Below are 15,457 nucleotides of genomic sequence, written 5' to 3' on the forward strand. Positions count from 1 at the left end.
GCAGCAAAAAAGAACAACATTTTGTACTGAAAGGCAGCTTTATGTGTGTGCACTTTAGGTGTGAGCACAAAACCTGCGAGAATGTGTAAAATTATGCGAAATACGTGCACTCCCACTCTGAAATTTAAGCCCTGTAACACCAACAATATTCATCCAGAGGAAAAGAAACGAGTGAGTGAGCGGAGGCTGGTTTGTGTGTCAACTCGCTGTCGGAGAGATGAGAAAGTGCATCTGGTATCGTGTATCTATTCTGCGGAAAATGAGAATTGGAAGCATTTCAGATACTTCAGTATCGATACAAATCAATATTTGACAACACTATTTTGCTCTATTGACGCCTTTTTAAAAGACTACAGTTGAAAAATGTATTAAATCAGATTCAACCTGCCAAAGTGGGTTGCATTTGGTGGGTTTTAATGTCAATCCCTGGATACAGTGCTGCATATATATTGTATTTTACCTGTCTGAATGATTATTCACATTTGTAATGGGTACTAATGTCTTGATAGTAAAAATCTTTGGGCCTGCTCTGGGTTTTACTGCAAGTTTGAAGCCCAGAAAGTGAAACTCAAAAAAAAAAAAAAAAATTCCCTTTTTCCCAGTATATAGAGGCACTAGGTGAAATTCAGTCAAATTGAATAGGAATAACAAGATCCACCTGCAATGATGTAGGATTTCTGCTGGAGTGACAGTCTCACTTTTGCTGCAAAGTTGGTAATAACTTCTTCACGCGTTGCGTTGGCCGGTTTGACACTGCACTCACACCCAGAGGAGACCTTCCATCTGCTCCTTGTTTATAGAAGCTCCACTTTGGTTAGTAGTCAAATCCCCAAATGGGAGACACATGGTAGATTTGAAATTCTTGTGTGCTACTTTTTCGATTGAATTAGTCTATTTGCTCACTTTAATGAAGATCTGCTTTACACTTTAACAAGTGTTGATAAGATTTGCCTCAAGCTGTTTTAATGTTGGTGGAAAACTGCCATCAGAGCCTTCACCTGTTATTCTCCCCTCTGTGGTGTGTTAATAATGTTTCTTTTTAAAATGTCGCCATGTCCCTTACTTATCAGAAATCATTGAAGGGCTTTATTCCTCAGACTTCCTTCAAGTGATAACAGTGTAACACGAGCTTTCAAACGTGCTTGACTCCTGGGGATCCTGTGTGTAAATGTGGATGTTATTGGCAGAGGGAGAAGATGGACTATGTTTAGCTCAAGTTATGGTTCATGGTGTCAAGGGAGGATGGGGCGTTTTAGTGGACAGGCTTGTTATAAACCTTAGGTTGGGTTAGTATTAGAGAAAACAAAAATGGTCTGACAGTGACAGTAAAGACATTTATAATATTACAAAAGATTACTATTTCAACTATTTCTGTTATTCTATTCTAGTAGTTATATTGAACTTCTATTTCACTTTTTATTTATCAAAGAATCCTGAAAAAATTGCTTGACTTTTATTTTTGATCAAATAAATGCAACGTACTGACCCCAAATATTTGTATGCCTCAGTAGAGACTCAATTAAGAAGGCCAATCACTTGTAGTTTATTAATACAGAACCCATCTCTCTGTTCTCTCACAGAATAAGTTGTTCAGTGCTGGATGTTGAGTTCTCTTTGGCATGTGTCCCTTACGGTATCATTTCACACTAAGGGGCCATTTATACAGGAAGTTTTTGCATTTAAATAGCCTACATGACGCAGGGAAGTGGAATGAAAAGCAAGATCTAAAGATGCGTTCTTCTAAAAGTTCTTTAACTGCATGCAAAAGATGCAAGGCTCGAACGCAATGGTTAAACGTGTCTGTCTAGTGCATGTTTACATTTAAAAACTATTGAAAAGCAGCGCACTGAAATGCAAACAGATTCTGTGTGAACAGCCCCTTAAAGTAAGATGCCGTCGGCAGTGTTTGGCAGCTCTCCTTTACCAGTCATGCTCTTCTTTAGTCTTTTGTATATTATTTTGTGTTTTCTTTGAATCAGATTCTCTTGTCTTGTTTGTACCTCCATATATTGGAGTGCCTGCGGTAGGGCTTGATGAAGTATGCAGGAAATGAAAGAATGTGAGAGATTGAAGTTGCTGCCAAGACTGGCACGAGTCTTTACTGCAAAATGTGAACACGGAGGGAGAGTAGATAGCCTTCAGCTCTACGCTGGTTAAATCAATGCTGGGTCAACCTTCTTGTATAGTGGAAGAGATGCGTGGTTGTTGAGAAGCTCATGTGAGAAATCGTTTTGTTTCAGCAACAGGCTTGAGTTTTATGTGTCTTTCTCATGAGGTTCAGGACACTAATGATGTTAGTACATATGTGTTGAATGGTTTATCATCAAGACAAAGTCCCTTTGACTGTCTCAGTGTCAATGTTTAAAGGGATAGTTCACCTAAAAAGGAAAATTCTGTCAATTAACTCACCCTCATTTCATTCCAAACCTGTAAGACATTCGTTCATCTTCGGAACACAAATGAAGATCTATTTAATGAAATCTGAGAGCTTTCTGTCCCTCCATTGACAGCCTACGCAACTACCATTTTCAAGCCCCAGCAAGGTAAGACATTTTCTGAAGCCAGTGTTTTCTTTGTGCAAAAAAAACATAATTTACCACTTTATTTACAAAATATTAATCTCCAACGCACTTTCACGCAACAACGTCTGCTCTCGCGTCAACACAACACACATGTGTCATGGTGCTCTCGTGAACGCATTGGCTTGAAAGTGGTAGTTGCGTAGGCTGTCAATGGAGGGACAGAAAGTTCCAACACTATCTCACGACCATACGTTCGAATTCGTACGAATGATAAAAAGGTGGCTAATTCGTACGATTTCGTACGACCTCACTCGTACGAATTTGTACGATTTGTCTAAACCCACGTGATGGGTAGGTTTAGGAGCGGGGTCAGGGGTAGGTCATTCGTATGAATTCATACGAATTGGGCAATTCGTAAAATATGTGCGATTTTGCAAAAATCTTACTAATTCGTACGAGTGAGGTCGTATGAATTCGTACGAATTAGCCACCTCGTAGAATTTGTACGTTTTCCCGTGAGATCAGGTTGAAAGCTCTCAAGATTTCATTCAAAAGATCTTCGTTTGTGTTCCGAAGATGAACTAAAGTCTTACAGGTTTGGAACGACATGAGGGTGAGTATTAATTACAGAATTTTGGGGTGAACTATCTCTTTAAAAGCTTATTGAGTAACAGATGGAAAGAGAGGGGGGGAGCTGACCTCTTTGAAGATGAGAGTTCATCAATTTATAGCTTGGTTGAAAATCAAAAGTTTTGTGAAGCTTTTGGATGAAAGGCTGCTGTGTCCTGCTGTATATGATCAGGAAGGTAGTAGTGATATTTTAGAAAAGACAGGCAAAACAATATAAAATATATTGTAATATAACTAATAATAATAATACATTTTTTAATGTGCTTTTCTAAAACCCAAAGCACTACAGACAGTAAAAGCAAATAAAATACAGAAGTACAAGAATAATACAAAAATAATCATTAGTACGGCACAGTAAAATACTAATCATGCCTGTTTTTAACAACTTCTTGAAACTGGCTAATATGGGAGCATCTGACTGTACAGGCTGACTAAGTTGACTTAGTGAGCTACGTTTGACTTTCAGGGAAAATACATTGGTTGAATATAATATAGCTAAGTTTGATTTTAAAGAGAATTACTTTAGGTCAGTGTAATGGTCAGGTCAGGTCAATGTAGCCAAATTGGGGTCTGAGGTAAATCATTTTGGTTCAATAATTCCAATAGAAACAGTTTGGTTACATCCAACAAACATGATACAGCTTTATTAATGTAATGATTTGATGTGGAAATGTGCCACATGATTAAAATATTGTTTGTATGTGGCTCTGTGCTTGATTTAACAGTGCAAGGTTTTCTCAGTGGAGGGATCGGTGTAGTCTGTGTCTGGTTACAGTATTCGGTTTCATTCAGTCTTAGTAACCTCTATCAGTCCCTTTCCTCCATGGCTATTTTGAGAGGTGCCTTATGTCACATCAAATCCACATCTTAAATTTGACAGCGCCGCATGGCTTCACACACACTGAGCAGGTTGTATAATATTTGTTGCTATTTTGAAATGTTTAGTAAACCCATCAGCTTCCATGACTGACCCTTTAAGGACAGACCATGTGGATTAACTATAAGTAGGGAAGGTTTCATGGCTTAGTTAAGAGAGTGCGTCTTTAAAATGTTAGTTTCCCTTAACCAAACTTTGCATTATTGGGATAAAGTCTAGCTCATAACTGTTTTCATGTTATGGATGATATCAAAAGTCTATACTATTTTGACTAAATAAATAAAAAATAAAACGCTAATATCAAAATCAATTGTTTGAAATGCTCTACCTTTCAAAAGTTTGGGGTAAGTGCGTTTTTTATTATTATTATTTTTTATTAATAAGTCTCTTCTATGCTCCCTAAAGCCTAATTTTATTTGATAAAAAATACTGTAAGACAGTCATATTTTTTTATATTATAACAATTTAAAATAACCTTTTTCTATTTTAATACACTGTAAATAGGGCTGTGCGATAAAATGATAATTATTGTGATATAATTTTCCTCGATAAAAGTTCAATAAATAGTCAATACAATATTTATACGCAAAAGAAAAACAAAACAGCGCTACTCGTTTGAACCGCGCCACACGGACCATTTATCAGCTCAGCTCAAACGGCGAAAATGCATTTTCAGAAATCTTTATTTCAGTGTCACATGATCCTTCAGAAATCATTCTAATATGCTGCTTTAGTGCTCAGTAGACATTTCTTAATATTATCAATGCTGAAAACAGTTGTGCTGCTTAATATTTGTTTGGAAACTGATAATTTTTTTTTTTCAGGATTCATAGATGAATAGAAAGTTCAAACAAGAGCCTTTATTTGAAATTGATTTTTTTTAAAACAAAACAATGTAAGTCTTTCCTGTCACGTTTAATATAATGCATTCTTGTTCAATAAATTATTTCTTTAAAAAAATCGTACTAACCCCAAATTTTCGAACAGTAGTGTATTTAGTAGATTAAACGGCATGTTTCAAAGATTGTGCATCATCTATCAGAGGTGGTTTAAAAAGCCAGCCAATCAGATTAGAGCTGGCCAGATCAGAAACTACTTGCAGTTTTTGTGCATAGTATGCATCAGAAAGTTACACATTTTATTCCATATACACAAAATGGCTAAAAGAACAAAGGAGTCAGAGAAATAAAAGGAAGAGTGAATCCAGCCGCTCTTTATATCCGGCCCAAGGCTGTCACAATCCATCATCTGTAAGCACCATATGTGAACATGACAGTGTATATTTAACCTCAGAATGCTTAAGGGGGATTGTGTACATGTGAGAGTGGGATATGGGGGGCAAACAGATGCATGTTGACGGTAGAAAGGGATCTGCAGGCAATGCTCTGGAAAATATCACTCGGTTCACTCAGTGATCGGTGTGTGAGTGAGCACGGTTATGTTCCTTGAGACCTGTCATTGTAATTTGATCATTGGATTACTGATATGTTAGTTGCCATGGCGTCCTCACGCATGATTAGGTTACCATGCGTCTGTCCTTGATACTGGAAAGTACAGTAGCATATATTTTGTGTAATGTGTGATCAGATCAAGTCTGTCACAATTGCTATTGATTAGCAGTACCACAGTTTTCAACGTGTGTGTGTGTGTGTGTGTGTGTGTGTGTGTGTGTGTGTGTGTGTGTGTGTGTGTTTTCAATCCCTGTGTGCTAACAATCTCTCTTTTTCTCTCTTTTTGCAGTCTAGCGGACACAGCAAGAGAGAGAGATGTGGATCCACTCACAGTCTGTCTTCTGAATAACGCACGGACAGATTGAGCCATGACGGAACGGGATGGCCGTTGTGATTTGTCCATCGCCCCGGGGCAGGTATATATCGAGGTGGAGTTCGATTATGAGTACAAGGCGAAAGACAAACTCATCTCCATACGGCAGGGCGAATGCTACCAGTTGGTTCGTAAAACCAACGAGGACTGGTGGCAAGTTCGGCGGGAGGAGGGCACCAAGGCTTTTTATGTCCCCGCTCAGTACGTCCGAGAGGTACGACGTGCCCTCATGCCACCGCCCAAACCTCGTGCAAAGCCCCCCAACGTCCTTGAAATCAGCCAGTGCCGATCGTCGAACGAAAATCTCAACCAACGTGCTCCTACGGAAAGGTCCAGCTTTGGCAGGCCACCTCCTTCAACGACGCCTTCCCCATTGCCAGGGCAACTGACCCCGCCTTTGTTGATGCGGGACACCAATCAGAACCCGGGGATGAAGAGCGTTGTTGCCGAGCTGACTCTGCTCAACAACAACAACCATCATAACTATCACCATGGCAACCCCGCACTTCCACGAGGGCGGGCGGAATCCCCTCCACGAGAGCATGGTTGCCAGGGGAAACTCCCAGGTGTGTTGACGGTAGAGATGGAAGGGAGCATGTCACACGGAAATGGGTTGGAGAAAATGAGAAATGACTCTGAATCTGGAGATGAGCTCAGCAGCAGCTCTACCGAACACATGCAGGTAAGAACGAGTGACATTCGCCCTCCTCCTTCCTCTCCCACGCATTTGTTCTCTCTCCCTCTCCCTCCCAAACTTACTCATGTTCTGCCTTTATCTCTTTCAATGTCGTCTTTGGCTTTCATTCTCTACATTTCAAGCACTTATCTTTGCCAGAAATGCTCCTTTTCATCCTTTCACTGTCATTATCTGCCGTTCCAACAATTACTACTAGACTAATCTAACATTTGCTCCTCACTTCTTCCCCTTTATCCCTCCTTTGGTTTTACCTCTGACATTTATGGTTGCACGTCTTCTTTTCTGTCAGATTAAATTGGTTGCAGCAGTGTTTTTCTCTCCTCTTCCTGCGTTCCTTCCTTTCCGCTATGTGAGACTTGTTTAGCAGGAGATGCAGTCTGTCCTCTGATATGGTGATGGAAATTGTGGCCACTTCTCAGGGTTTGATTAAGACAGTAATAGAGACGTCATTGAGATCACAAAATGCAACACTTGTTGGGCTTTTTACAGAGTCGTTTCTGAATTTAAAAAGTTGCTTGTATTAGTCTACAATCTCTGAATGCACGGTGCATTATGTGTTTATCATATTTTATATTATATGTGTGGGTGCGTAGTTATGTAATATGTGACCCTGGACGACAAAAACAGTCACATGTGTCATTTTTCTGAAATTGAGATTTATACATCATCTGAAAGCTGAATTAATAGCTTTTCATTGATGTATGGTTAGTTAGGATAGGATAATATTTGGCCGAGATACAACTATTTGAAATCTCGAATCTGAGGGTGTAAAAAAATCGAAACATTGAGAAAATCGCCTTTAAAGTTGTCCATTTATGTTTGCGATTGTGCTGCATTCACTCACAAAAATAAATGTTTTATATATTTACACAGTAGGAAATGTACAAAATATCTTCATATCTTCTATTTTTTTAATGTAATACACAAATAAGGAGATTTTAAAGACTTATTTTGAGCAAATTGAAACATGAAACGCATGCATTATGTTTAATCCACTACTTAGGTGTCAAGGGGCTCTGCAGTTTGGGGAGTCTACAGTAATATGTACTAAGTAGTTTCTGAGTGATTGAGCTTTTGGAGTGTCCCGGGGTGCATCATGTGGAGTTGGGTGTTTAGTCTTTGTTACTATCCTCCTCCCCCATTTCTCTCTCTCTCTCTCTTTCTCTCTCTCTCTCTCTCTCTCTCTCTCTCTCTCTGAAACAGGGTGCTGCTGGGGGAACAAAGGGGATTGTGGGAGAATAGAAAGTAGGTCATATCTGACTAGATCATGCTGTTGCCCCCGTTTTGTATGTGTGAGTGAGATGGAAAGATGCGCGTTGAGATTTTGGTATCCATAAGGATCATCATTGTGAACAATAAGGATAATAAGCATGAGTCTGTAAACCTGTAGCTTGTGATGCCACGTTGAGTGGATCTATTATTACTGATCTTGGTTGGCAACATCAAGAAGATTTCTAGCCACCATCCTCTTGCTGTCAAATAATGAGAACAATCATGATGCTTCTCAAAGTCAGGTTCTAGACAGTGGCTTAACCATGCGCACACATATATGGGCTTAAAAGAACATACAGTACTCTGGGCTTTTGAGGGATTTGCCCATGTCAGGCTTTGTCCATTAGGGTCAGCTGCTAATACTAATCCATGTGATTACTTAATCAGCCCTTTAACAACTATCCCTTACAAAGAATATTTGGCCTCCAAATTTCATTAATCTTCTGCTATGTATGATGTTTGGTTTAAAGAAGGAGTTCACTATCAATTACTGAGCCTCATGGTTCCAAACCCTTAAAAACACAAAATATCATAAGTATTGTGAAGCCATTAAATAGCTTTGTATTTTATTGTAAGGCATTTTCTTTTTTTCAGTTAATAACCAAGAAAATAATTATTTTGTAAACACAAAATAGCCTTTAAGACTAACATTTTTGGATATTATTTAATGGATTTTATAGACTTAACAATTAACAGCACTATGTGACTTAACTGAATGAGAAAGAGAAGTGTGAACAGTCTTATGCTCTTTGGAGTAAAATGTAGTTTAGCATTTATAAATGTTTTGAATAAGCTTTTATTTTTATTCAGTTTTCATTTTAAGTTGATTTCTTTTAGTAATTATAGTTAGTAATTTTTAGGGCTGTAACGATACCCTCATGTCACGATTCGATACATATTACAATACTGAACTCACGATAGGATATTACTGCGATACTCCAAGACATAACAATAAGTTAACAAAAAATGTTCTGTTTATTAAACTGATAAATTTGATATTACATCGTGTGTATAAATGAATATTCTTGGACTTGGTGCTGGAAACCCAAAGCACAGGACAATAGAGACACCAGAATAACAATATTCATGATTCTGAAGCTGAAAATACAGAGTTATTTTAGACGAATATGTTTCTCTGTCACTGACTAGATACATTTAAAATAATGTAGGCCACATTTTTACAGATATTCCCCTATTGCATTATTATATATTATATTCAACATTATATATAATATTTTAATGTTAGTACTGACTGACACCATAACTCTGAAAACTAAAAAAAATTCTCACTTAGTAATTTTTATTTTGGGTGAACTATTCACGATACATATTGTTGCATTTTTGTATTGCGATATATTGTGACACGATATATTGTTACACCCCTAGTATTTTTATATTTTTAGTTATCTTTAATGCATTTTTATTTCAGTTTTAGTAATTTTAACTTATTTTATTTCAGTTAGTTGCTAAGCAACATTTCTGTTTTTCATTTCATATTTTATTTCAGGTTTATTTCAATATTCTATTCTATTCTGTTCTATTCTATTTTTCTACTCTACTCTACTTTTAATAGTTTTAGTTACCAATAACAACGCTGGAATAAAGAATGCCATTTATACATTCTTGGAAGGCTGAGTAAATGATGCATTTTCAGTTTGGGGGGACTATTTGTATAATTACTTTTAGCCCAAGTCACATACTCTGTCCGCATCCCTCTTGACGTCGATTCCTCCCCTCCGCTTATGAACGGGCAGCTTCTGCGCTCTGAAAGAATTAAGGTCCAAATCTGTTTCCCTCAACACTCCACCAGAGTGGCCCACAGAGGACGGATTTAGAACCCCAATTCTTCGCCTTTTTTCTATGCCTCGACTTTATCTTCACCCCCTGAAGCAGATTTGCAGGCGCGCACACACACACTTTCCGGCTCTTATTCTTCACCTCCCCCACTCTTTCACTTTTATGGACTTTATATTTATAGAGTTTATAGAGTGTTTCCTTATTCCAAATTTTTTTAAATCCTTTTTTAATTTTTTTTATGACAGACTCAAATAACTTGAAATAATAATAAGCCTTCAGAAGACACACACAAATGCTTGACCAGGGGATTAGTAGCATGTCACCTCTCTAATAAAAGATTACGAATTGCTTTTATAACAGAGAAAGGGGCTTTTCTAATGGGCAGCTGCACGAAATTAAATTCAGCCCCCTCAGCTGGGTGTTTTCCTTTGTGTGACTGTGAACAGTTATTGTACTTCAGCTTCTTTAATGTTTTGGTCTGTTTCTGCTGGTTTTCCTGATTTGGCGTGTATGTACATTCATTGTTATTTTCACAAGTATTGAATCATTGACGCTTTTGTTAAGCTCACATGTTACAGGCCCAAAAGAGTCTTAGAAGTGTGTGTGGGTTCGGCTTCAGTCCGAATCCTGCATTGACAGTAAAGGAGGCCCAAGCATTCCTGTCATTCCTGTCCTAGCACACACACACCGACTTCAGTTGGATAACCCAATAAAGGCCCATCGATCCTAGTGGGCGGAAAACAGTACAGCTCACACTAATCTAATATTTACTCATGTATCAAAGATCTCTCGCTCTCTCTCCTGTCTGTTGTTGTTCCTGTCTGTCTGTCTCTATTTTTGACTAAATATGGACTTTAGGCTGAGAGATGGCAGTGGACATCAAATGGATGTGTGTTTTGGGTGGTGTGGGGGTGGTTTGGTACCCTCGTGCTGTCAGAGCATCTCTCTGTCTCGAACTCATTCTGTCTGTCTGCTGTCGATGAGCACAGCTGACATGTTGTCGGGGCAGAATGTGTCCAGAGGGTGAGGTAAGTTTAGCTTCACACACATTTAATCAAAATAGAGACAGACTATAGACTTCTGTTTTTTTTTATTTAATGTTAAGATAATTATACTTGCCTAAACCTAAAAGAAAACATTTAGCATTTTAATAAGTAAAAAAAAAATGCTTTATTTATGAATACATTTTTCAATTGAGGGTGTCCTTAAGATCCAAAAGGGAGGTTTTGAAAAATCACTTCTGGGGACAATTTTGTACCCAAATGGACACACACTCATAGAGGATACACTACTGTTCAAAAGTTTGGGATTAGGTTTTTTTTATGTTTTTGAAAGTATTCTCTTCTGCTCACCAAGGCTGCATTTATTTAATCAAACAGTAAAAACTGTTATATTGTGAATTATTATTATTTTTTCTTTTTTTTTTCTTTCAGGATTCTTTAATGAATAGAAAGTTCAAAAGAACGGCATTTATTTAAAATATAATTTTTTGTAACATGATAAATATTGTTACTGTCACTTTTGATTAATTTAATGCACCACTGATAAATAAAAGTATTAATTAATAAAATAAATCATACATACCCTAAACTTTTGAACGGTATTTTCTCTGAAATAAAAATTTGTTATTTAGCATTTTATGTGTTATTTAGCATTTTAATCCAATCTTATTTAATTGGAATGGCAATTAGTGTTAAGTCAAAAATAGACATAAAACATTGTGGTGGTTGATATTACTTAGTTTATTTGTTAGATGGGATTGGAATGTCAGGTTGAGCGCATCCAGCTACAATAAAAGTGTAGTAGTCTATTTTACTACTGTTATCTAAAAAGTTGATTGGAATGTATGTCTAGACTGCTGACAAGTAATTAAGGCACTATCTTTCTATATACAGCCTTGACATAAATTTTGTGTTTCGCAAAGTTTGCTACTTCAGTTGCTGTGGTGTTTATTCACTTTGTTTCTAGATTATTGTGCAGAGTGATCAGATGCATTTTAAATAATTACAAATAGACCTTATCACAAAATCCCAAATTTTTGGGCCTGGCACAAAATGACCAGCTAACATCATTTCACTAATCATATCATCAGCACATGGGAAAGTGTGAACAAGTGCTAGCCAGGTGAAATCACTCAATCATTCTGATTGGATTATAAGAGCAGACCGATTGCTGTAAAAGGTGGGAAGAAGCACTGTGTTCTTTAGCAATGGTTACCTTTAGAAAAACAAGACATCCATCTTGTTTTTGGCGTCCATCATCAATTTGCATCAAAATGACCTCACATGCAAGGAATTTACTCAAAGAATATTGCACCTGAAAGAACCATTTACCGGATCATCGAGAACTTCAAGGAGAGAGATTCGACTGCAGTAAAGAAGGCTTCAGGACGTCACAGAGCGTCCTGCAACTGTCTCCTCCTGAGGAGTTGGCTACGACAGCTATGTGTCACCACCAGTGCAGATCTTGCTCAGTATTGGCAGCAGGTGGGTGTGAGTGGACAACGGGACAGGTGTCAAGAAGGGCAGCAAAAAAGCCACTTCTCTCCAAGAAAAACATCAAGGACAGACTGAAATTCTGCAAGAAGTGCAAGGATTGATACATTAATTCTCTGATGAAGCCCCCTTCCGACCTTTTGAGACATCTGGAAAAGCGATTGTCCTTAGAAGAAAAGGGGTACTCTACCATGAGTCCTGTGTCATGCCAACAGTGAAGCATCCTGAGACCATCCATGTGTGGGGTTGCTTTTCATCCAAGGAAGTGGGCTCTCTCCAAAAACTCTGCCTTGAATAAAGAATGGTATTGAAACATCCTGCAAGAACTTCTCCCAACAACCCAGGAGTAATTTGGTGATGATCCATGCATTTTCCAGTAAGATGCAGCACCATGTCACAAGGCAAGAGTGGCTCAGTGATCATTACATGTAAATTTTGGATCCGTAGCCCAGGCAACCCCACTGATCTTAATCCCATAGAGAACCTTTAGTCAATCCTCAAATGGCGAATGGACAATCAGACTATGAGCACTATAAGGCAAGAATTGATCTCCATCAGCCAGAAGCTAATATCCAGCATGCCAGAGCAAATTGCTGAGGTTATGAAGAAGGGTCAACACTGTAAAAATATTGACTCTTTGCATATATTAAAGGTTTTTGCCAGTGAAAGCCTTTAAATCTTATGAAATGCTAATCATTGTTTTTCCAGTGTACCATAGAAACATGTGAAAATTAATCTACAAATACAAAAGAAGCAAACTTTGCGAATCAGTTTATGTCACTGCGAATACTTTTCTCCCCGTTTCACATTTTTCTGGTGTTTAAACCAATTCAGACCAGCCACAATACATCCAGGGACATTTAGCTGTGGGAAAGGCTAAAGTCAAACAGATGAGAGAGAGAGAGAGAGCGAAAACAACATTGTGCCACTGACTGAACTTAGGTAACCCGTCCCTCACAGGGGTTTATGACCTTTTGATTATGTTGGACATTATCTCAGCAGTGCATGAGTGCTTTTGTCAGAGGGAACGTTCTACATCTCGGTTTGCTGAGCTGAGGTGCATCAGTCACAATAGTGAACCAGTAGTGTAGAATGATCCGGAGTGATCTGCCCACTCACAAAGAATCAACCCTCTCACATATTAGAGAACTTTTTTATGCAAACACTGCAGTCAGCAAACTTACTCATGTATTTATTTCCTATTTTCTATTTCTATTTCCTATTTCCTGCCATGAATATTACTTGTGGTTAACTAGTCTAAACATATCAGTTTTCAACATCTGTGTGTGTAGAGGATAGGAAGTACAAGGCCACAGGCCTCTACTGTCCTCGCCTGTGATTGGCTGATGACCCTTCTCCTCTGTGTTTCTCCTCATGAGTTCATTAATGAAATGGATTTCACTGTGGAGATGGATGTCTCTGTGCTGTGTGTGTGTCCTGCCGTGTCTGAAAGGCCATAATATGTTTGATGTCTCTCTCCAGCATAGAAGATTGGCACCTGGTTAATGCCTTCAAAGCCGAAAGTTACTGTTTGTGGATGCTTGTGACAAACCATTGCAAAGGAATAGTCAGGTGAAGAACATGTCCAGGACAGATTGACCCAAAATCAAAAGAAAGATGTAAGACATCATGCTTTACTTATAGAAAATGAAGCCTGTTTTTGGACTATATTTTCTTCATTGCCATTTTTACAGCAATTAAACATGCTTTACTTAAGTTCTCATTACTGCAGTGCAAAAACATTTCTGTCATTGCTGTAAGGAAAAACATCATATATTATTCAAATTTACTACACTACCATTCAAAAGTTTGGGTTCATTAAGAAGTGTATGCTTACTTAATTCAGAAAGAATGCATTAATTTGATCAAAAGTCACAGTAAAGACTTTAACATTGTTACAAACAATTTCTATTTCAAATAAAGTCTGTTCTTTTGAACTTTTCATCAAATAATCTTGAAAAATTAAAGGTTTCCACAGCTCAACTGTTTCCAACAGTGTTAATAATAAGAAATGTTTCTTGAACACTAAATCACAATTAGTATATTAGAATGATTTCTGAAGGATCATTTGACTCTGAAGACTGCAGTAATGATGCTGAAAATATATATAATAAAATAGTATTCACATTATGGTTTTAATGTATTTTTTAATCGAATGTAGCTTTGGTGAGCATAGGAGAGTTTTTTTTGTTTTTTTGTTTTTCAAATCTTTTTTTTTTAATGACCTCAGACTTTTGAACATGTATGTATATGTTTCAAGGGAGTTTTTCCATGTACTATCTGTGTGAAATGTGACCCAGACATGTTTTTGTTTGATTATCAGTCACTTTGAGATGTGTCTATGTGTTAGTATTTGCAAGCTGTTAGTTTTAGCAAGCATGTCAAAACAAAGAGAAGATCCTCAGGGCGAAGAATTTCACTGCTTTCAGTACTTCACATTTGTGTGTGTACATTGAGTCGTCTGTACACTATCACTTTTTGCCAGCTTTTGTTACTGTGATTCAGTTGTGGCTGAAGGACACAGGAAGTCATTACTAAAGAAGTTTCCTCTGTCCACTCTCTGTTTGCACTTTCAGTATTACTGTATGTGTATGTTTGTGTGCCAGTTTGTGTCTGCAGTTTTTTTTGTGCAAGACCTTATGATGCACTTCCTTTAACACTCAAATAACCCTGCCGGGGTGTTACCCTTTGGCCTTCTTGCACCAAATACCACTTGGATCACAAAGATTTGTTTTTTGAGCTGTAGATTATGCTTGTGCTAATCTCACTATTACATAAAGAGATGCTTTTGAAATATTAACTCTTTCCCTGGCATTGACAGAATTTTCTATTATTTATGACACAACGCTTCTCCGCCATTGATGGAAATTTCCAGCAATCCATGTTATACGGTAGAGGAAGCTATTACGCATCTTCTAAAAGAGTACAGAATCTCCGGATAAAAACACAGACGAAGAAGAAGCGGAAACAAGTGAAAGAAGCATGGCTTATGCACATGTAAAATAACAATCATCAAACATTAAACAGCATATAAATGCTAATGCTAACGCCTAATGTAGACCTAGGAAATAGTTTAGGACTGTGCAAGCTTAGGTGATGTTGATGGACTCGATCTACTCCATATATGTTTTGATCATCGTTCTGAATGCGATCCGGGCGTAGTCTTTTTTTTTTCACTATTTTCTCAGCTTTTTATTTAAAATGTTGTTTTTTATGATACTTGCCCCCCTTTTCAAGTGTTGATAAAAAAAGAATGCATGAAGCTAGAATAAAAAGGTTTTTTTTTGTTCTTTTTTTTTTTAAAGCAGAGCATGTTCTTGTGTATATATTACATGTTCAGATA

At 37.6% G+C, this 15,457-nt stretch overlaps 1 protein-coding gene across 11 annotated transcripts in view; it reads left to right on the forward strand.

The window, feature by feature from the left end:
• The window catches only part of arhgap12b (Rho GTPase activating protein 12b), a 52,975-nt gene that overhangs the window by 3,421 nt on the left and 34,097 nt on the right, over positions 1–15,457 (forward strand). For all 11 annotated transcript variants that reach the window (XM_079851363.1, XM_079851362.1, XM_079851369.1 and 8 more), the window contains exon 2: positions 5,770–6,535. In XM_079851363.1, the coding sequence (XP_079707489.1) occupies positions 5,849–6,535 (687 nt within the window). In that variant the 5' untranslated portion in view covers positions 5,770–5,848. The remainder of the gene's footprint in view (positions 1–5,769; positions 6,536–15,457) is intronic.

The sequence above is a fragment of the Squalius cephalus genome, assembly GCF_949319135.1.
Source record: "Squalius cephalus genome assembly, chromosome: 19".
Taxonomy (NCBI): Eukaryota; Metazoa; Chordata; class Actinopteri; order Cypriniformes; family Leuciscidae; genus Squalius; species Squalius cephalus.